The sequence below is a fragment of the Cervus elaphus genome, chromosome 2, assembly GCF_910594005.1.
Source record: "Cervus elaphus chromosome 2, mCerEla1.1, whole genome shotgun sequence".
Taxonomy (NCBI): Eukaryota; Metazoa; Chordata; class Mammalia; order Artiodactyla; family Cervidae; genus Cervus; species Cervus elaphus.
This window is the reverse complement of record NC_057816.1, coordinates 7,749,844-7,770,994: the sequence shown is the minus strand read 5'-3', so window position 1 is coordinate 7,770,994 and position 21,151 is coordinate 7,749,844. Positions and strand designations below refer to the sequence as shown.

The window sequence follows — 21,151 nt, the reverse complement described above, 5'->3', positions numbered from 1 at the left end:
CACTGCAAAGGGCGAGGCCTACTGATTGGCCGCGGGGGCGGAGCCTTCAGGCGCGAAAAAGGGACTGGGCTCCCAGGACGATACAGAGCTCCCGATATTGATTTACTCTTGCGTACAAATTCTGTGTGGGTGGACCTTTAACCTCTCCTACGGGCTCCGGGAAGGCTGTAGCCTGAGGTGCCAGCCCTTCAAAGGAATGCGCATGTGCCAACTCTTCCAATTGGTACTTGAGGTGGTTAAGGAGGATTTAAAGCGACAGTGTCCCATTAAACTTAGTAAAAGCTTTTTAGAGGACTACTTAGTGTCAGAGCCCCAGCACTCATCTCTAGAAACAATTAAGTGAAAACATTTGCATTTTGAGCATTACTTTGCTAGCGTGTGAGATGCTTTTGAACTGTGGTGTTGGAGAAGACTATGGAGGGTCGCTTGGACTGCAAGATCAAACCAGTCAATCCTAAAAGAAATCAGTCCTGAATATTCATTGGAATATTAGCGAAGAAGAACTAAAGCGCCTCTTGATGAAACTGAAAGAGGAGAGTGAAAAAGTTGGCTTAAAACTCAACATTCTAAAAACTAAGATCATGGCATCTGGTCCCATCACTTCATGGCAACTAGATGGGGAAAAAATGGAAACAGTGGCTGGCTTTATTTTGGGGGGCTCCAAAATCACTGCAGATGGTGACTGTAGCCATGAAATTAAAAGACGCTTGCTCCTTGGAAGAAAAGTTATGACCAACCTTGACAGCATATTCAAAAGCAGAGACATTACTTTGCCAACAAAGGTTTGTCTAGTTAAAGCTATGGTTTTTCCAGTAGTCATGTATGGATGTGAGAGTTGAACTATAAAGAAAGCTGAGCGCCGAAAAATTGATGCTTTTGAACTGTGGTGTTGGAGAAGACTCTTGAGAGTCCCTTGGACTGCAACGAGATCCAATCAGTCCATCCTGAAGGAGATAAGTCCTGAACATTCATTGGATGGACTGATGCTGAAGCTGAAGCTCCAATACTTTGGCCACCTGATGCAAAGAAATGACTCATTGGAAAAGACCCTGATGCTGGAAAAGATTGAAGTGGGGAGGACAGGGGGACGACAGAGGATGAGATGGTTGGATGGCATCACCGACTTGATGGACATGCATTTGAACAAGCTCCAGGAGTTGGTGATGGACAGGGAGACTATTGTAACCATTTTATAGAAAAGGAAACAGATTTATAAAGGTTGCTATGAGCCCATAATGAAGAAGGTCTCACCTGGAATGCTTGAGAGGAGATTAACGGATCTTCCCTTCTCTTTGTACTTGGTCAGGCCTCCAGCCTCTCTCCCTGTGATAATAATAATAACTTTTAATATCTCTAATCCTAAAATCCAATAAAGAATGGATTCTAACCCCCTTGAACAGGGGTTTATTATTTTGTACAGCCCTTGAACCAAGAGTGGTTTTTACATATTAGAATAGGTGGAAATAACCAGAAGAAGAGTAAGATTTCATGACCTAAATAGCGTATGAAATTCACATGTGTCCACAAATAAAGTTTTAGTGGAAGATATCTATGCTCATTTGATTAAGTACTCTAGGGCTGCTTTCTTTTTAAAAATTTTAATGAATTAATTTGGCTGCGTAGCTGCAGCACGTGGGATCTTCCTTGTGTCATGCAGCCCATGGATTCTCTAGTTGCAGTGCAAGCTTAGTTGCTCCTCAGCATGTGGGATCTTAGTTCCCTGACCAGGGATCGAACCTGTGTCCCCTGCGTTGCAAGGCAGATTCTTAACCACTGGACTAGCAGGAAACTCCTTCGGGCTGCTTTCTTGCTACAGCAGAGTTGAGTACTTGAGACAGAGCCCTGCAAAGCCTAAAATATTTATTTTCTGGCCCTTTACAGAAAAATTTGCCCACTCCTGCCTTACCGGTTTGGTCACACAAGACCCTTTATATCATGATGACTTAAGAGATACTCACAGGTAATTATAATCCCATTTTAGTCTTACAAGAGAGATGAACTCTACTGAAATCTAAAACCAAAAGTTGGCCTGAAGCCCAAAGGTCAGGGATCTGGATTCCCATCCCAGCTTTATGTGGCCTTAGGCAAGTCACTGCTCCTATTGGTGAGCCTGTTTTAATCCCTTTAACCTGGGGTTGGGTTAGACAGCTCATTACCTGAAGAGACTGAGAAACAGCCTCTGAGAGAATTGTTAGAAACACTAGGCAGGCCCCATTCTAGGAGGCCAGCTAATAAGATGCTGCTCAGAAAATGCTTGTGTAATGAGTCAAGAGGTCTGCCTGACCCCCATGATAGGCCAGGAGCAGAGCTGTGTTCATCGAGTGTTTATTAAATTAATAATAAAGATAACAGGGCTTCCCTGGTGGTCTGGTGGCTAAGAATCTGCCTGCCAGTGCAGAGGACAGGGGTTTGTTGACTTGAAAAATAGCCAGAATCTAAAAATTGAAGTCCTCCCCTGGACAGTAAGGAGATCAAACAAGTCAATCCTAAAGGACATCAACCCTGAATATTCACTGGAAGGACTGGTGCGGAAGCTGAAGCTCCAATACTTTGGCCACCTGATATGAAGACCCAACTCATGGAAAAGACCCTGATGCTGGGAGGGATTGGGGGCAGGAGGAGAAAGGGACGACAGAGGATGAGATGGCTGGATGGCATCACTGACTCAGTGAACATGAGTTTGAGCAAACTCAGGGAGATAGTGATGGGCAGAGAAGCCTGGCATGCTGCAGTCCATGGAGTCACTAAGAGGCAGACACAATTTAGAGACTGGACAATAACAAAAATTGAGAGTCATGTTTTATCTGGGAGACAGCATTTCAGGTGACCCTGAGAGCGGTTGGGTTGGGTCGGGGCTGGGGGGTGGGGAATCAGGTTAAACAGAAGTTTGCAACAAAGAGCAGAAAATCTGAACATCAAAAGTATTTTTGTGAATTAGAGAAAACCAGCACTCCCAAGTTAAGGAGTTAAGTGCTTTTCTCTGTATGGGAAGATGCAAGAGTCTGGCCTCACTGAAATCATCCCTTTCCTGTACACTTCAGCTATCTGGGGCCAGTATCTTGTGCTTTTCACTTTCTGAGTTCCTCAGTGCTCAGCGTGGGGAGCGGCTGCAATCTGATGGCTGCTATATCTCAGGTATTTTTCTCTTTCCTGAGTGCCCTTAGGGCTCAGAAATTCACATTTGGAGACTGGGAATCCTGATGACTGTGACATCCTTGCTGACTCATGTGGCAGGAAATACTCTATTTCTCAGGTTGGATCCCTGGTCTGGGAAGATCCCATGTGCCCAGAGCAGCTAAGCCTGCGCGCCACAATTACTGAGCCCTTGCACTGCAGCTACTGAAGCGTGAGCATCTAGAGCCCGCGCTCCACCGCAAGAGAAGCCCGAGCGCCACAGTGCAGAGTAGCCCCCACTGGCCACAACTAGAGAAAGCCCACGGGCAATAACAGAGACCCAGCACCGCCATAACTGTAGCGCATCAGGCGCCTCTGTCCATGGAATTCTCCAGGCAAGAACACTGGAGTGTCTCAGTTCAGTTCAGTTCGGTCGCCCAGTCGTGTCCCACTCTTTGCAACCCCATGGACTGCAGCACGCCAGGCTTCCCTGTCCATTACCAGCTCCCGGAGCTTGCTCAAACTCATGTCTATCAAGTTGGTGATGCCATTCAACCATCTCATCCTCTGTCGTCCTCTTCTCCTCCCGCCTTCAATCTTTCCCAGCATCAGGGTCTTTTCCAATGAGTCAAGTGTCTTCACATCAGGTGGCCAAAGTATTGGAGCTTCAGCTTCAGCATCAGTCCTTCCAATGAATATTCAGGACTGATTTCCTTTAGGATTGACTGGTTTGATCTCCTTGCAGTCCAAGGGACTCTCAGGAGTCTTCTCCAACACCACAGTTCAAAAGCATCAATTCTTCGGCGTCAGCTTTCTTTATAGTCCAACTTTCACATCCATACATGACTATTGGAAAAACCATAGCTTTGACTAGACTAGCTTTTGTTGGAAAAGTAATGTCTCTGCTTTTTAATACGCTGTCTAGGCTTGTCATAGCTTTTCTTACAAGGAGCAAATGTCTTTTAATTTCTTGTCTGCAGCCACCATCTGCAGTGATTTTGGAACCAAAGAAAATAAACTCTGTCACTGCTTCCACTGTTTCCCCATCTAGCTGCCATGAAGTGATGGGACCGGATGCCATGATCTTAGTTTTCTGAATGTTGAGTTTTAAGCCAACTCTTTCACTCTCCTCTTTCACTTTTATCAAGAGGCTCTTTAGTTCCTCTTAGCCTTCTGCCGTAAGAGTGGTGTTATCTGCATACTGAGGTTATTGATATTTCTCCCTGCAATCTTAATTCCAGCCTGTGCTTCATCCAGCCCAGCATTTCTCATGAGGTACTCTGCATATAAGTTAAATAAGCAGGGTGACAATATAAGCCTTGACATACTCCTTTCCCACTGGAGTGGGCAGCCATTCCCTTCTACGGGTGATCTTCTGCACCTATGGATTGAACCTGGGTCTCCTGCATTGCAGGCAGATTCTTTATTGTCTGAGCCACCAGGGAAGCTCAAATAAATAAATAAATCTTTAAAAAAAAAAGACACTATGAATTGAGCCCATGTGAAGTCTGGACCTTGGGCTTGTCACTTTACAGGCATGACCTCATCTACTCTTCACCACAAAGGCTCATGAGGGAGGCACTATGGAAACAGGAGGGGAGGGGGCAGAGCACAACTTTTGAAAAATGACATAGCGTGAGGACACAACATAAACTGATTAGAATCATATGGGTCCAAGATGGCAGACAAGTCAACTTAACTAGACCTTGATCCTCGATCAGCGAAATGACATACCCAGAGGCACCATGACAGTTCCAACCCACCATCAAAAAACCACATAGTGGCCCAATTCCTGGAAACTCCACTCCTTCCCCAAAATAGTTGGAATCATCCTCCCACTCATTAACCTATGAAATTGAAACTGAAAAAAAACTGAAAATGTTAGTTGCTGAGTCATGTCCAACCCTTTGAGACCCCATGGACTATATATAATTTGCCAGTCTCCTCTGTCCATGGAATTCTCCAGGCAAGAATACTGGAGTGGGTGGCCATTCCCTTCTCCAGGGAGTCTTCCTGACCCAGGGATCGAATTCAGGTCTCCTGAATTGCAGGCAGATTCTTTACCACCTGAGCCCCCATTAAGCCTGTAGAAGCTAACCACACCACAGTTTGAGGCCGCTGTATTTGCCCTCTGTGATGGCCCACACTCTGTCTGTGGAGTGTGTTTCTCTCTGAATAAATCCACTTCTTACCTATCACTTTGTCTCTCACTGAACTGTTTTTTGATGAGACATCAAGAACCTGAGCTTCATTAGGTTCTGAAAGCAGGTACTGTGGGTTTTGACTGGGTTTGAGTCCCAGCCACATGGATTAAGAGTCCCAGGCAGGGTTTAGGCTGGGTTTGAGTTCCAGCACAGGGGATCAGGACCTGCCCTGAGGTAAATGGTTTCAGCTTCAGGATGATTCAAGTGCATTACATTTACTGTGTATTTGATTTCTATTATGATTACATCCACTCCACCTCAGATGATCAGGCATTAGATTCCAGAAGTGGGGGGTTCCCTACCCTAGACAATATAGAGTGAGCTCCACAGAAATCCAGCAAATACAGTGGCCCTGGGCAGTGGACAGCTGGATCCCAGAGAACTCAAGGGGCCTGGAGAAGCATGGGGCCAGGTTACCTCCTCATAGAAAGAAAAGGGGGAAGGCCAGGCTTTGGGAGGCTTCTTGTACACATCAGATAGGTGGGAACTTGTCAGACAAACAAGGTGCTGTAGGTCTCAGGGGTCCTGGGGGAAGGTTCTCCCTTAGATAGGAATGGTCCACCCAGAGGAAGCCCCTCACTGGGATCAAGATAGGTGTAAAGGTGATCAAAGAAGATGGCCAGGGGGATGGTTTTTTACTTAGCCGAGGGGGAGGGCCTGGATTTTGCATTTTGTCTAAATTGTGCTAAAATAGAGACTGCTCAAGTGGTTCATCAAGAGGTTCTTTTGTTCCTCTTCACCTTCTGCCATTAGGATGGTGTCATCTGTGTATCTGAGGTTATTGATATTTCTCCTGGCAATCTTGATTCCGGCGACTGAATGACAATAGATGGTCCAGTGACTAAGACTCCACGCTCCCAATACAGGGGGCCCAGGTTGGATCCCTGGTCAAGGAACTAGATTCCACATGCCACATCTAAGAGTTCGCCAGCCGCAACTAAAAAACACAGGAGGGTCCTGCATGCCACAACTAAGACCTGACACAGCCAAATAAATAAATATAAATATTAAACTGTGGTAAAATATACATAAAAAATGTTACCATTTCTAAAAGTACAATTTAGTAGTGCTAAGTATATTCACCTTTGTTGTAGCTCAGTTGCTTAGTCGTGTCGACTCTGCCATCCCATGGACTGCAGCATACCAGACTTCCCTGTCCTTCGTTGTCTCCCAGAGTTTGCTCAAATTCACATCCATTGAGTCGATGATATCATCCAACCATCTCATCCTTGTTGTCCTCTTCTCCTTCTACACTGCTCAGTCTTTCCCAGTATGAGGGTCTTTTCCAATGAGATGGGTCTTCACATCAGGTGGCCAAAGTATTGGAGCTTCAGCTTCAGCAGCAGTCCTTCCAATGAATATTCAGGGTTGATGTCCTTTAGGATTGACTGGTTTGATTTCCTTGCTGTCCAAGGGACTCCCAAGAGTCTTCTCCAACACCACAGTTCAAAAGTATCAATGCTTTAGTGCTAAGCCTTCTTTATGGTCCAACTTTCACATCCATACATGACTACTGGAAAAACTATAGCTTTGACTAGATGGATCTTTTGTCAGCAAAGTGATGTCCTTGCTTTTTTTTTAATATACTGTCTAGGTTGGTCATAACTTTTCTTCTAAGGAGCAAGTCTCTTTTAATTTCATGGCTGCAGTCACCATCTGCAGTGATTTTGGAGCCCAAGAAAATAAAGTCTGTCAGTGTTTCCATTGTTTCTCCAACTATTTTCCACGAAGTGATAGAACTGGATGCCATGATCTTAGTTTTTTGAATGTGGAGTTTTAAGCCAACTTTTTCACTCTCCTCTTTCACTTTCATCAAGAGGCTCTTAAGAAAAAAAATAAAAATTAAAAAAAAAAAAAAGAGGCTCTTAAGTTCCTCTTTTCTTTCTGCCACTAGGGTGGTGTCATCTGAATATCTGAGGTTATTGATATTTCTCCTGGCAATTTTGATTCCAGCTTGAGCTTCTTCCAGCCCAGCATTTTGCCTGATGTACTCTGCATGTAAGTTAAATAAACAGGGTGACAACATACAGCCTTGATGTACTCTTTCCCCAATTTTGAACTAAGTCTGTTTTTCCATGTCTAGTTCTAACTGCTGCTTCTTGACCTGCATACAGGTTGCTCAGGAGGCAGGTAAGGTGGTCTGGTATTTCCATCTCTTTAAGAATTTCCCATAGTTTGTTGTGATCCACACAGTCAAAGACTTCAGTGTAGTCAATGAAGCATAAGTAGATGTTTTTCTGGAATTCTCTTGTTTTTTCTATGATCCAACGGATGTTGGCAATTTGATCTCTGGTTCCTCTGCCTTTTCTAAATCCACCTTGAACATCTGGAAGGTCTCAGTTCACACACTGTTGAAGCCTAACTTGAAGGATTTTGAGCATTACCTTGCTGGCATGTGAATGAGCACCACTGTGCGGTAGTGTGAACATTCTTAGGCATTGCCCTTCTTTGGGATTGGAATGAAAACTGACCTTTTCCAGTCCTGTGGCCACTGCTGAGTTTTCCAAATCTGCTGACATATTGAGTGCAGCACTTTCACAGCATTATCGTTTAGGATTTGAAATAGCTCAGCTGGAATTCCATCACCTCCACTAGCTTTGTTCATAGTAATGCTTCCTAAGGCCCACTTGATTTCACACTCCAGGATGTCTGGCTCTAGGTGAGTGATCACACCATCGTGGTTACATTGTTGTACAACTAACCTCCTGAACCTTTCATCTTGCAAAACCAATATTCTATACTTGTTAAACAGCAACACCAAAATGAGTGAATTCTGTGGTGTGTTAATGATATCTCAATAAAGATGATTTAAAAAATAATTTTCAGGCTTCCCTGGTGGCTCAGTGCTAAAGAATCTCCCTGCCAATGCAGGAGACATCAGTTCGATCCCTGATTCAGGAAGATTCCACATGCCTTGGAGTAACCAAGCCCTGTGCACCACAACTGTTGAGCCTGTGCTCTAGAACCTGGGAGCCGCAACTGCTGAGCCCATGTGCCACAACTACTGAAGCCCTTGCTCTGGGGTCCCTGCTCTGCAACAAGAGAAGCCACCACAATAAGAAGCCCTTGTACTGAAACTATTAATAGAGAGTAGTCCCTGCTCATGACAGGTAAAGAAAAGCCTTCATAGCAACAAAGCCAGGACAACCGAAAATAAATAAATACTAAAAAATTATTTAAAACGTATTTTTCAACTCTCCAACCACCATTTAACATTGTATCTATTCTGAGACACAGTTCAAAGGCTATTTCTTGCAGAAAATCTTGCCTGTGTTTTCCACTTTTCAGAGCCCCAGTCCTCAGTCTGAGGGTTGTACAAAGCACCAACCTTCCACAGCCACTCTGGCCTGGAGACCCTCAGAGTTCAGAGCAGTGGCCCGAGGACCTGGGCTGCGGGCTGGAGCTGGTGTGCTCCTGACTTAGGCTGGGAGGTGGGAATCTGGGCCACGGTCCCAGATTTTAATGGTAGGGTATGTAACCGTGGGCAAAGCACTTCTCTCTGCTCCTCAGGGACCTCATCCGGTTGTAAAAGGCCCACCAAGCCTTTTTTCTGTAGGGGTGTTGGAGAAGCTTCATCTCCTGAGCCTGGGCAAGGAGGAGAGTATGGGCTTCCATTTGACAGATGAGGTCACAAGGGCCAGACAGACAAGGCCTACTGAGCAAAGGGTTCTGCTCTGGATCTCAGCCTGGCTAAACTGCGGCCTTTGCTTTTCATTGCTCAAGTAAGTGGGCGCCCTTTGGGCACCCAGGCTCCCTCTGCAGCAGGCAAGGTGGCTGGGTGGTTCTAAGGCAGCAGAGTGGCCAACAAAGCCTAGGGCAGGGTGAGAAGACTCTGAAAAGGACCCCAGCCCCTTCCTGACTTCATCGCCAGGTTTCATTGCCCACTCCTGGTGCTCCATGGACCAGTTGTTCATTTGGGCGGAATTTCTGGGTGGAGATATCGCAGTATAGGGTAGGGGATGGAGTCCAGGGGAATGAAGGGTGTTGGGGTCCAGGGTGCTAGGAAAGGGGTCCAGGACTACAAGCTGGGAACTTTTGGCAGGAATGCCAAACTCCTGGAATTCCACCTGTGCCTTGGAGTCCCTGCAGCAGGGTTTGGAACTAGAGACCCCAAGAGCACATCTTAGGTCCCAGAGAGGCTGGCAGTTCCATCCAGAGAAACTAGCTTGCTGGGGTGGTGTGGCAGCACCAGGGAGCACCTCCAGCTCTGATGCTTTGCCACTCCTAGGCTGGCCCTTTAAACCCAGACCATGATGTCACCTTAGACAGCAAGGGACGGGAGGGGGACTGCAGGCTGAGGAAGGACTTCATTTCCCAGCAGCCTTGGGGGCACCACACCCCTCCCAGCAGGCACTGGCTCACTGCAGACTATTAACCAGTCCAGTGCCATTTTCTACTGGGGTTTTAAAGTGTCCAGCCATTCTGGAGTGAGAGTGGCATTCCCTTGTGGGTGGACTGCCTGGGGCACAGATGGAGCAGGGCAAATCTTTGGGTGTGACAGAGGATTGGGCCTCTTTGCTGCCAGAGTCCTGGCATTGCCCCCAGCTTCCTGGTGCAGACTCCTGAGTCTTCCTTTCTCCGTATGCACTCTCCCTTCTAGAGCCCAGGAGCCCAGTCCCAGTTGGACCCCGTCCCACTCTGCTTTAGTCTTGTTCCCTGGTGCCCGCAGGAATTACCCCTTCGGTCAGGCAGCCGCTTTAATTGGTGCAGGGACTACATCTCCCAGCTGCCCCCGGCGGGAACTTCCTGACGCAGCCCCCCTCCCCCGCCCCCCAAACCCGCGGGGATGTGCGGGCCGACTGGGGGAGGTGACTTGATGTCATCGTGAGAAGCTGGGCGGCGGGTGCCGGTGCGCAGAGAGCCTGGGCTCCCGCGGTGCCGCGCGGGTCGGGTCCCCGGACTTGAGGAGAGGTCTGCGCGCTGCCCCAGCCAACCCGGAGCCCGCCGGGAGCCCGCGCCCCGACCCGGGGCTGAGTTGGGGGCATGCTCCGGCCCCCCTGGAGCCGGAGAGAGAACCCAGGAGCGCCGCCGCCCAGCGCCAGCGCCCCGAACCGAACCGCTTCGAAGGAACCCTGAGCAGCTGCTCCCCTCCCCACAGGCAGCCCCTGGAGGGCCCGTGACCTAAGTCTGGGCATCTGAGAAGTGAGTGTCCCCCCAGTGGGAGGCAGATGAGATTTGGGGGTGAGGAAGGAGAAACTGAGGTTGGGGAGGGTGCCGGGTTGTAGGAGGGGGGTGGCATGAGGATAGGGTTCCCATTCTTGGAAGAGTCCCTGGTGACCCTGATTAGTGGAGCAGGAACAGGGTCCCCATTCTGTTAGGGGCCAGGGATGAGGGCCAAGGTCCCCATTCTAGACAGGGTCTGGCTTGGGGGAGAGGCCCTATTTTGAGGGGATTGTTTTGGAGCCTGGGGCCTTTATGTCTGGGAGAAGGGAGGCACCTGCACCTCGTTTAGGGTCTGGGCCAGGGTCGGAGGGCAGGAAGACGGGCTGTCAGCGGCAGCCCCACAGGCTGTCCTGAAAGAACTGACAGGCTCTCTGTCTCTTTCTTGCCGACCTCTCTGCCCTGACTTCTTTTTCAAAAGAGCCAGGCTGGGAACCCTAGCTGGACTCTTCGGACCCTCAGGAAGGACCTGAAACCTGAGCCATCCTCCTCTCTACCGTGCTTGCCCCCCAGGACTGGGCAGTTGCCAAAGGTCCTGGGGGGGGCCCAGGACTGTGGTTGTGCCCACCCCATCCCCCCCCCACCTCCCCCAGCGCACAGGATGGGCCCAAGTTAGTCAACCCAGCCTCACTCAGCATCCTGCAGGCCCAGAGGGAAGCTCAGAGGCTCTGAAGGCTTGACCCACCGCCTAGCCGCCATGGAGACGAAGCTGCCCCCGGCGAGCACCCCCACCAGCCCCTCTTCCCCAGGGCTGTCCCCTGTGCCCCCGCCCGACAAGGTGGATGGCTTCTCCCGCCGTTCCCTCCGCCGGGCCCGGCCCCGGCGTTCCCACAGCTCCTCTCAGTTCCGCTATCAGAGCAACCAGCAAGAACTCACTCCACTGCCCCTGCTCAAAGGTGAGCCCGGCTGCTGGCCGCGAGGGGACCTGAGTCCTGGAGTGGGCCAGCGAGCCTTGGGGGTGGGGGAGTGAGAAGCAGCTGGCAGCTGTGATCTGACGGAGTCTGGATGGCCCCTTCCGAGCAAGGGACCCAACCACCTGAGCTGACCCCCACCCCCAGCCCTCTGTGCTGACGCATGGCCAGACTGGCCTGTCATCCTTGGAGGTGGGGCATCTGGAGGTGGTGCCACCCTGGGGGGCAGACCAGGGCTAAGGGTGGGGCCTACAGCCTGGGTTCCAGGAAGCCGCTAGCAGCCTGGCTGCTGCCAGGGTCCTGGAGCAGGTGCTCAGCATGGCTCCCTGCAACAATCATGGTGTCGTTCCCCCCACCCCTGGCTACAGGGCCCCACTAGCTGAGGCAGAGGGCACCCAAGAGACTCCTAATCCTGCCTCTTCTCCCCACTTCTGGCTCTTAGAACAGAGTGCTACTTAGGAGAGGGAGGCCATGGCTGTTTGGGGCACCTGTGGAAGGCCCGGGCATCCAGGGTCTGTAACTATGCTTTCCAATCAGGCCGTCATGTTCTCTGGGCCTCAGTTAGGATGAAGAGATGAAGCTCCTTTACCTCACAAGAATGGAGGATGGGACAGAAGTGGTTTACTTTCTGCACGGAGTGGGAGATGGCCCAGAAGCACGGGGCATGGGGGCAGAGGAGCCTGCCCTAGGGATTAGGAAGGCCCACCCCTGCCCAGAGCTGCAGCAGCTGCAGCCCGGGCTCAGACCCCTCCTCCTTCCCCAGATGTGCCAGCCTCTGAGCTGCATGAGCTGCTGAGCCGGAAGCTGGCCCAGTGTGGGGTGATGTTTGACTTCTTGGACTGTGTGGCTGACCTGAAGGGGAAGGAGGTGAAGCGGGCGGCACTCAATGAGCTGGTGGAGTGCGTGGGGAGCACCCGGGGGGTCCTCATTGAGCCTGTCTACCCAGACATCATCCGCATGGTGAGCCCCTGGCACAGGGCTTGGTGCGCGTGGGAACCCTACTGCCTGCCCGCGGAGCTCCCGGGCAGAGAATAAACCCATACTCTTTGGCTTGGCCTTAGGGCCCGTGTCTTCCCGCCTGACCCGTCTCCCAGCCCCACTCCTGCCCAGCACCCTGCAGTGTGGGTCCCTCCGTGCCTCCTGGGCTTGTCCCACCCTGCCCTTTTGCTCACGCTCTCCTGAGGCCCGGTGTGCACTCCCCACGTTCCTTGTGCCACGGCCTAGCTCAGCTGCTGCCTCTTCCATGAAGCCTCTCTCAGCACCCAAACTAGAAATCTCCCTTTTGCTGCTTAGAAGGTCCGTAGACCTTACCATTTTCCATCTTGTCTTCCCTGTTGGACTGCACCTGATAGAGGGTGAGGATGTGTATCATCTGCCCCTCAATCCCCAACCCCAAGCCTTCCATGAACCAGATGTTCAGGCAGTGATTGCAAAGAAGGGAACTGCTTGTTGAGGCAGGTGCTGAGACCCGTTAGACTTAGGATGAGGGATGTCCTAGCTTCTGCCTCAGAGGGTTCTTCCTTAAAGAACCCTGACCTGCCCCTCAGATCTCAGTGAATATCTTTCGGACGCTGCCGCCCAGTGAGAACCCTGAATTTGACCCTGAGGAGGATGAGCCCAACCTTGAGCCTTCATGGCCGCATCTTCAGGTAGGAGGGCTGGGGAAGACAGGGATATGAGTTTCAGAAGAGACCCAAGGACGGGTAGAGGGTCTCCTGAGGTCCTGGGCTGTTGGCTGAGGGCCACAGTGCAGGATGAAGGGGGAGGCTGTTCCTGAACTCACCATGTTGTCTGTCCCCTCCTCCAGCTGGTATATGAGTTTTTCCTGCGTTTCTTGGAGAGCCCAGACTTCCAGCCCTCTGTGGCCAAGAGATATGTGGATCAAAAGTTTGTCCTGATGGTGAAGTGGGGAACCCAGGCCGGGTGGTGTCATGGGGCAGGGGCAGGCTCTCTGTGGGGGCATGGGGATAGGACGGAAGTAGCCTGGCTTGGTCTCTCTCCTAACCCCTGATCCCGGCTCCCACAGCTCCTGGAGCTGTTTGATAGCGAGGACCCCCGGGAACGTGAGTACCTCAAGACCATCTTGCACCGGGTCTACGGCAAGTTCCTGGGGCTCCGGGCCTACATCCGCAAACAGTGCAGCCATATCTTCCTCCGGTGGGTGCCTGCTTCCTGCCCAGCTGAGACCTGGGGAGGAAGCAGGGAGAGCTGTGGGAAGAAGACAGAGGCAAAGGCTTCTGGGCTGGGGGACCCTGTAGAACTATGGTTTATTGAGTTTTTTCTTGGCAGCATGTACTAGTGCCAGTAGCACTGCTTATACAAATCCTGTGAGATCAACAGAGAAAGGGCATTTATTTCCATTTTACAGATGAGAAAATGGAGGCTGAAAGAGGAAATGGTTTGCAGGGACTAGGTCAGTTCAGGGGGCCTGGGATCTAAATCTTTTGATTTTTGTCATACCAGGCCATAGGACCCAAAGAAAGGGATTCTTTGTGTAAATATGTATTGAGCACCACTGCCTACTTGGCATCAGGGGCCCATATGGCCTTGTAGTTGAGACTGACTCTTGAGCTCGATGGCCTGTGTTTGAGTTTGGTTCAAATATTTGGGTGAACTTGGGCAAAGTATTTAAGCGCTTTCCTAGCTTCCTCGTCTCTAGAATGGGAATGATAACTCTACTAACACAGAGATAGTTGTCAAGATGAAATGAGGCAATGCCTTCACTCACTATAGCTCCTGGACCAAGGCTAGAACTCTGAAACCTTAGCTCTTATTGTTATTAGCTACGAAATAGGTGAGGAATGATCCCTGTCCTCCAGGAGTTCAGTGTATTAGATTCCTTGCTTATTAACTTTAGGGCAAGTTTGATTGAGCTGCTGAGCCCTGATTTCTTCATCTGTGTAATGGATCTAATAAGCTCTACCTCTTGGGATGATTTTGAGAAATAACATAGCACAGAATAGACACTCTGTCATTCTTTCGGTTGATTTGAATGAAGAGTGAAGGACTCGGGCTGAGTGCCTGTGGACTGGATGAGGACCAGGTAATGAGAGTTAGGGTCTGGCAGACGATGCTTCCAGAAGAGGTTTGAGCTGGGACCCAGAGTGGCAGTGGGGCAGGGCTGAGAGGGTGATATAGAGGTGGGTGATATAGAGATCTCAGTGGGCCTGGTTTGGGGTTTGGGGAAGAGAGCACAGCCTGTGGGTTGGGAGAGAGCTGGGTTGATGTGCAGGGCTCAGGTGGGTAGGCAGGGTGGCTGAGAGGAGGGTTGGGCCTGCTCCAACTGTCTTGAACTCTTGTGCATCCTTCTCTTCCTCTCAAAGGTTCATCTATGAATTCGAGCACTTCAATGGCGTGGCTGAACTGCTGGAGATCTTAGGAAGGTGACTCTCTCTGGGCCTCAGCTGGTGCATCTGGAGGATTCTGGGAGGTGGGACAGAAGCCCAGTCATCCCAACCCTCTTCATCTCTCCTGTCCCCTCCTCAGCATCATCAATGGCTTTGCGCTGCCCCTGAAGACCGAGCACAAGCAGTTCCTGGTTCGAGTCCTGATTCCCCTGCACTCTGTCAAGTCGCTGTCTGTCTTTCATGCCCAGGTAAGGCCCAGGCCTGGCCCTGCCATGGCGGAGAGGTCCTGAGGGTCAGGGCAGCCACCTGGACTGGCAGGGTCAGCCTGACACTCTGACTCCAGGCACACTAAAGCATGAACTCATGGGATCCTCTCTCATCTTTTTCTTGTTTAATTCTCTTCCATCTACCTTAGAGAATTGCCACGATCCTTTCAGGCCAATCTTAGACATCAGTTCTCTGAAGACTTCCCAGCCCCCTCCCTCTTAACCTGCTCTGGGCAGGATTAAGCTCTCCTCCTTCTATATTCCCATAGATCATAATACAGATTTTGGATATGGAACCTTTTATAAAATTTATAAGGACTAGTTTGCTGAATATTTCCCGTGTAGGGTCATTATTGTGTCCCTGCACATCAAACACAGTGCCTGGTATGTCCTAGGTGGTCAGTAAATGCTTGGTGAATGAGTGAAGAGCAAGTGAGCAAATCTCTGGTGTCCTGTCCTGGTCCCCTGCTGACCCCTGTCCTCCTCCTCTCTGCCTCCCCCTCCACCACCCCGCCCCCACTCCCTTGCAGCTGGCATACTGTGTGGTGCAGTTCCTGGAGAAGGATGCAACCCTGACAGAGCATGTGAGTACCTCTGGTGTGGGTGCTAAATCGCTTCAGTCTTGTCCGACTCTTTGCGGCCCTATAGACTATAGCCCCCCAGGCTCCTCTGTCCTTGGGATTCTCCAGGCAAGAATATTGGAGTGGGTTGCTGTGCCCTCCTCCAAGGGATCTTCCCAACCCAGGGATCAAACCCACGTCTTGTGCGTCTCCTGCATTACAGGTGGATTCTTTACCACTGAGCCACCAGGGAAGCCCTCAAGTACCTCTGGCGGGGGAGGCAACCTGGTGTCCTGGCAGGCCACCCTGGGGGCCAACCCTGGCAGGCCTGACTCCTTTCTGCCTCAACTCCCACAGGTGATCCGGGGGCTGCTCAAATACTGGCCAAAAACCTGTACCCAGAAAGAGGTATGAAGGGCTCTGATGTCCCCTGCAGGGAGGCTGGGAAGGCTTGGCTTCGGGAAGGCAGTCGGGGGAGATGGGAACCGCCGTCCCTGTGTCCCTGACCCCACCCCAGGTGATGTTTCTGGGGGAGATGGAGGAGATTCTGGATGTTATCGAGCCCTCGCAGTTCGTGAAGATCCAGGAGCCCCTCTTCAAACAGGTGGCCCGCTGTGTGTCCAGCCCCCACTTCCAGGTACGGGTCGGGTGAGAGCCAGGGTATGGACTAGAAGGTTGGGAGGTTGACTTCACACAGCTTCCTCCGCCCTCAGTTTCTCCTCTGGACCTTCCAGGGTCTGATAATGTGGAGATGCTGAACTCAGGGTCAGGAGACCTCCCAGTGGCTGAGGAGATTTGAGTAAATCACTTCACCACTCTGAGTTGGTTTAAGCTTCCTCATCTGTGGGATGGGCCAGCTGGGTGGGGAGGAGAACTGAAGAGATGGTAGCATAAACACATGTGGTAAACTGAAATGGATGTTTACCAAATGTCCATGAATGGGACGGATGGTTGTCATCACTTTCCCCCTTTCTTGGTGGCTTTAAATTTCATTAGCCTCACAGAGACCAGCAAGACTTCCCCACTCCATCCAGGCTGGATGTAGCCAGAGTTCTCCTACATGTATGCAGGAGAGTTTATGCAGACTTTCTCTCATTTTTATAAGCCATAACCTGGTACTCTGGCACTTCAGTTTACTAAATACCTCATATGATTCTTATAACAGCCATATGGCAGTAGCTATTATTAGCCCCAGTTTGTAGATTTGAAAACTGAGGCTGAGGGGTAAATTGCCTTTCCCAAAGTCACGTGGCCAGTGTGTAGTGGAGCCAGGATTCACCTTTGAGCACTGGACTCCAAATCCAGTGTTCTTTGCACCTCACCACGTTGGTCAGATGAACCCTGAAGATGGGGTGTAAGGAGGACCCTGGGTTTGTGGCTGGGTCTGATTCCAGGACGGGCACCTGCAGGGAAGGCACTGAGGCGTTTACTCTGCCATCTCGCTGCCCCAGGTTGCAGAGCGGGCTCTGTATTTCTGGAACAATGAGTATATCCTGAGCCTCATTGAGGACAATTGCCACACTGTGCTGCCTGCTGTGTTTGGGACCCTCTACCAAGTCTCCAAGGAGCACTGGAATCAGTGAGTGCCCAGGCTTTGACTTCACCCACAGAGGCTGGGGCAGGGCCAGCCAGTCCAGAACTGGGGCTACTGGTAGCTGGAGAGGATCAGGGAAGGCATCTGAAGGTGGTGGAGGGGTGGTGAAAGGGGAAGGAGAAGGGTGGTGCTTGTGGTGTTCAGGGCTGCAGGCCGTGTTTGGGACACAGAGATAGACAGAATGCTGGAGAGGGAGGTGGGACCTAACTGAAATTGGTCTCATCTCCCACCTCATCCTTGTCCTTGCCAAGAACCATTGTGTCTCTGATCTACAATGTGCTCAAGACCTTCATGGAGATGAATGGGAAGCTGTTTGATGAGCTCACAGCCTCCTACAAGCTGGAAAAGCAGCAGTGAGTGCTGAGAGGCTGGGCATGGAGGGAGAGGGGAGAAAAGCAGGAAAAGGACCAGCTCCTAAGGGTTGGAGGGGAGCTAAAAGGACAACCCATATCCCATCTGGTCAGATGTTTAAAGTCTCTCCCTGTGGTCTTGTCACGTGCTGAGCCATCTGTGCCCAGCTATCCACTGCATCCTCCAATTATCCTCCCAAGTACTTCCTCCTAGTCTAGAGGTTCCTACTTGCCTGGTGGCTCAGCTGTAAAGAATCTGCCTGCCAATGCAGGAGATGCGGGTTTGATCCCTGGAACAGATAGATCCCCTGGAGAAGGAAATAGCCACCTCCTCTAGTATTGTTGCCTGGAAAATCCCATGGATAGGGAAGCCTGGTGAGTTACAGTCCATGGGGTTGCAGAAGAGTCGAATATGACTTAGCAACTAAACAACAACATAACAACAACCCTTCAGGCCGGGCCTCTAAAGGCCAGGCTGATCCATCTACTCCATGACCACAGGCTGGGACCCGTCTCTCCTCAGTGTTTTCTCCCCAAGTGGAAGATTCCCATTGAGTCTCTCCTTGCAGATGGGGTGGTGGTGAGGGAGTTAGATTGCAGTTGGAGCTCCAGGAAGGGTAACTGCCTCTCCCTCTCTCCCCAGGGAGCAACAGAAGGCCCGGGAACGGCAGGAGCTGTGGCAAGGCCTGGAGGAGCTACGGCTACGCCGGTTACAGGGGACCCAGGGGGCCAAAGAGGCCCCACTCCAGCGGCTTACACCCCAGGTCACCGGTGGAGGTCAGAGCTAAAGATCCCCAGAAGGGGAGGAGCTAAACCCAGAGCTATCAGTCCCTCCACCCTCCCTCCTGCCCAGGGGCCCACAGAGATACACACCTACTCCTGGCCTTGCCAGCAGGGGCTTGGAGGGCTCCTTGCCTGGCCCAGCATGGGCAGTTTCCTCTGGGGGGAGAGGAGGAGAGATGGTGGTCCTGGCAACAGAACTGTCAGGCCCTCCTGGTAGGACTGGACCAGGGTGCACTTGATCAGGAAGCGGCCATCGGGGACTGCCCTGCCCCACAAAGCCGGGCTCCAGACTGTAGGCAGGTTCCCACGCCCCGCTCCCAGCCTAGGGCAAGGGGATGCAGCCCCTCACCTGCCCCACCTTGTGCCAGCGCGAGGTCCTTCCTCACCCCACCATGGGGTCCATGGTCTATTTATTCTCCCCCAGCTCCCCTGCAACACAGACATTATCCTGGGCCTGGGGCACCCTCTTCCCCTCCCCGCCCTGGCCCTGTACATCCTTGTCCCCTTTTTATTTATTGGGCAGGGGGAGGGGTAAGGGCACAGGCAGAAGATTCCCTGTGTCCTGGGACAAGGGGGGTGGTCACAGTCTGTTCCCCTTTCCATGGCTGGGGGTAGATTTAATAAAGAGAGGAACTCACGATCTGCTTGCTTTATTTAGGGGTAGGGACAAGGGGGAGGTGAACTGATGAAGGACTGGTTCAGAAGTCAGGCGGAGGTGGGAAAGAGGCAGAAAACCCCCTCTTCTCAGAGGGTTGGACTTGTTATCCTTACTGAGGTTCAGGAAATATAGGATACACTCCAACTCTGAACCCTGTGACCAAGGGGAGGGGGATGGGGAAGGATGGGCTAATAGCGTGAGAGGCGACACATGTCACACTGGCAGGCCCTGGCCGTGAAGATCTCCAGCTCCTCCTTCCGGCTCCCCCCACAGTGCAGCTGCACCTTCACCTGTAGGAGAGGTGCGTGTCTGTTGCAGGCTCCTTTCTCAGGCCATCTTAGATCCCTGCCTCCTCTGTCCCCACACCCCCAGTGAGCCGCTGCCGAGCTCAGCCCCCTCACCTTCCTCAGGCCGCTGATGGTACAGCACTGAGACACGGAGGTGATGTTATGTCGATAACCACTGGCCACCAGCACGGAGTACCGGGAAGGGAAGGCACTGGACTCGCAGTGGCCCACACAGGCCTGTGCCACATGGGAGCCCTGGCAGGTGCCTTGGCGGTCACTTCGCACCGTCACGTTGAAGGCTAGAAGGAGACAGGGGAGTGGTAGATGGTGCCGTGGCGAAGGCTTGCCCAGCGCCTGTTGCCTGAGCCTCACTGGGTCCCTCGTGGGTGCTGCCTGCCCCGCCTTGGTCCAGTCTATCAGCTCTTTGCTTCCACCCAGCTCTCTGCTCCTAGAGTCACTTACGGTGCAAGTGGCAGCCTGGGATGGCGGCCTGTCGACTCTGGCCTTCAGTGGCCACCAGGAGCAGCAGGCAGAGGAGCAGGGTTTGGGGGCACGCCATGGGCATCTGAAACACAGAGGGTGAATAAATGTTTCTAGGTGGGTGAGCAGGTGTTGGGGAGGAGTTCTTTAAATGCTGCATGCCTCCGGGTGAATGAGCCAGGGCTAGGCTGGTCTGTCTGACTGGGGTGAGGCATGCCTTGAGGGGCTGCCTCTTCCTTGTGTGTGCCTTTGGGTGAATGTGTATGTGCATGTATGTGTGTACCCATCCTCTCTGAACGGGTATGAGTGTGAGCAGCTGTCCCAGTGTGACTCGCATATCAGCCCACTGCAGTGATTCTCCCCGGAAGTCTCCTCCACCATCTGGAGCACAAACCTCTGCCTCCCTCCACCTGCCCCGTCTGGGCATGTAGGACCCTTAGCTACAGCCCCAGGCTCTGCCGGGTTCTTGCTGCCTCAGTGAGCTCACCGCTTCTGAATGGATTGTTGAATGGCTCCTCTTGCCTCCTGCTGGTCTCCAGACGGTGCTGGCTCTCCGACTTTTTATTCACCATCATCCTGGAGCCACGCCTTCTTGGAGATCAGCTTTCAGGCCTGCCTCTCTTCTGCCCGAAGCCTCACAGCAAAACCACCTGGGAGATCCTGCTCGAATCTGAGGTGTGGTCCTCAGAGGGTAGTTTCTGCTTTCCAGCAAGTGAGGTGTAGAGGGAAGGCCAGGACCACTCCCAGGCAGAGGGGGCAGTGTGTGCGCCTGGGGAGAGAGGGCTCTGGACTGGGCTGATTTGTGGCCACCTGGGTTCTCTTCTTTGCTGTGTGACCTCAGGCAGGACACTTCTGTTTAGGGCTTTGCCAGCCCAACCTTAGTGATTAAACTCAGCCCTGGCTATCTCTTTTACCCACTGCAAAGGTAAGGGTGGAGAGGAGATTCTTATGGACAAGGGAGGTGATAGCATCTCACTGATGGTATCAGTGGGGATATCCTGAGAGGTGCTTCATGGCAGAGCCAGAGGAGAGTGGGGTGGGGGTTCTAAGTTCGTTTCAGAGCTTCACTTGCACTGTCAAGTGGATGACTTCTCATTCTGGGGTTCAGCTGCAGGGTGGGGCTCCCCCTAGTTCCTGGAATAACAGGGACCGTCTCTTGGAAGAGCCTGAAGCCATCAACCCCAGCAGATCCAATCATTTAATCCAGCCCTGGCTCTGGTTTTGCAGGTGAGGCAACCAAGGTTCAGAGAAGGAAATTTACTGAAGGTCACACAGCTAGTTCATGGCAGGGCTGATTTGGAACCCAAATTTGCTGTTCATGCATGGTGCTAAATTAGACTTGGGGCGAGAATGCGGCAAGTTAGAAAAAGACCCCTCATCAGCGAGAGCCACAGGGGCTGGGGCAGGGGAGAAATCAGAAGGAAGCCTGTGCTAACT

At 51.8% G+C, this 21,151-nt stretch overlaps 2 protein-coding genes across 3 annotated transcripts; one reads left to right on the top strand and one right to left on the bottom strand.

The window, feature by feature from the left end:
* Positions 1-9,723: 9,723 nt before the first annotated feature.
* On the top strand, positions 9,724-18,929 carry PPP2R5B (protein phosphatase 2 regulatory subunit B'beta). Its single transcript, XM_043927388.1, has 14 exons — positions 9,724-10,460; positions 10,900-11,374; positions 12,153-12,349; positions 12,937-13,038; positions 13,197-13,289; positions 13,416-13,546; positions 14,713-14,772; positions 14,876-14,984; positions 15,533-15,586; positions 15,920-15,970; positions 16,080-16,199; positions 17,014-17,141; positions 17,408-17,509; positions 18,150-18,929. Exons 2-14 carry the CDS (start codon positions 11,176-11,178, stop codon positions 18,292-18,294), a joined length of 1,491 nt encoding a protein of 496 aa, XP_043783323.1. The 5' UTR covers positions 9,724-10,460; positions 10,900-11,175; the 3' UTR covers positions 18,295-18,929.
* Positions 18,924-20,337, bottom strand: GPHA2 (glycoprotein hormone subunit alpha 2). 2 transcript variants are annotated; one of them, XM_043927406.1, is made up of 4 exons: positions 20,202-20,337; positions 19,697-19,799; positions 19,349-19,533; positions 18,924-19,237 (listed from the first exon to the last, which is right to left on the bottom strand). In XM_043927406.1, exons 2-4 carry the CDS (start codon positions 19,797-19,799, stop codon positions 19,136-19,138), a joined length of 390 nt encoding a protein of 129 aa, XP_043783341.1. In that variant the 5' UTR covers positions 20,202-20,337; the 3' UTR covers positions 18,924-19,135. The 2 variants fall into 2 exon arrangements, with proteins under 2 accessions (XP_043783341.1, XP_043783334.1); XM_043927399.1 differs by having other exon boundaries at positions 20,109-20,221.
* Between the last annotated feature and the right edge of the window lie 814 nt (positions 20,338-21,151).

What these genes read in the sequence shown, in the direction of transcription:
- PPP2R5B (XM_043927388.1), top strand. Translation starts at nt 11,176, where the DNA reads ATGGAGACGAAGCTGCCCCCGGCGAGCACCCCCACCAGCCCCTCTTCC. An exon ending in TCCACTGCCCCTGCTCAAAG is followed by an intron (nt 11,375 to 12,152) that starts GTGAGCCCGGCT and finishes CTCCTTCCCCAG; the next exon opens with ATGTGCCAGCCTCTGAGCTG. An exon ending in ACCCAGACATCATCCGCATG is followed by an intron (nt 12,350 to 12,936) that starts GTGAGCCCCTGG and finishes CCTGCCCCTCAG; the next exon opens with ATCTCAGTGAATATCTTTCG.
- GPHA2 (XM_043927399.1), bottom strand. Translation starts at nt 20,141, where the DNA reads ATGCCCAGACGGGGCAGGTGGAGGGAGGCAGAG. An exon ending in GCAGGTGGAGGGAGGCAGAG is followed by an intron (nt 19,800 to 20,108) that starts GTTTGTGCTCCA and finishes TCTGTGTTTCAG; the next exon opens with ATGCCCATGGCGTGCCCCCA. An exon ending in CCATCAGCGGCCTGAGGAAG is followed by an intron (nt 19,238 to 19,348) that starts GTGAGGGGGCTG and finishes CCTCTCCTACAG; the next exon opens with GTGAAGGTGCAGCTGCACTG.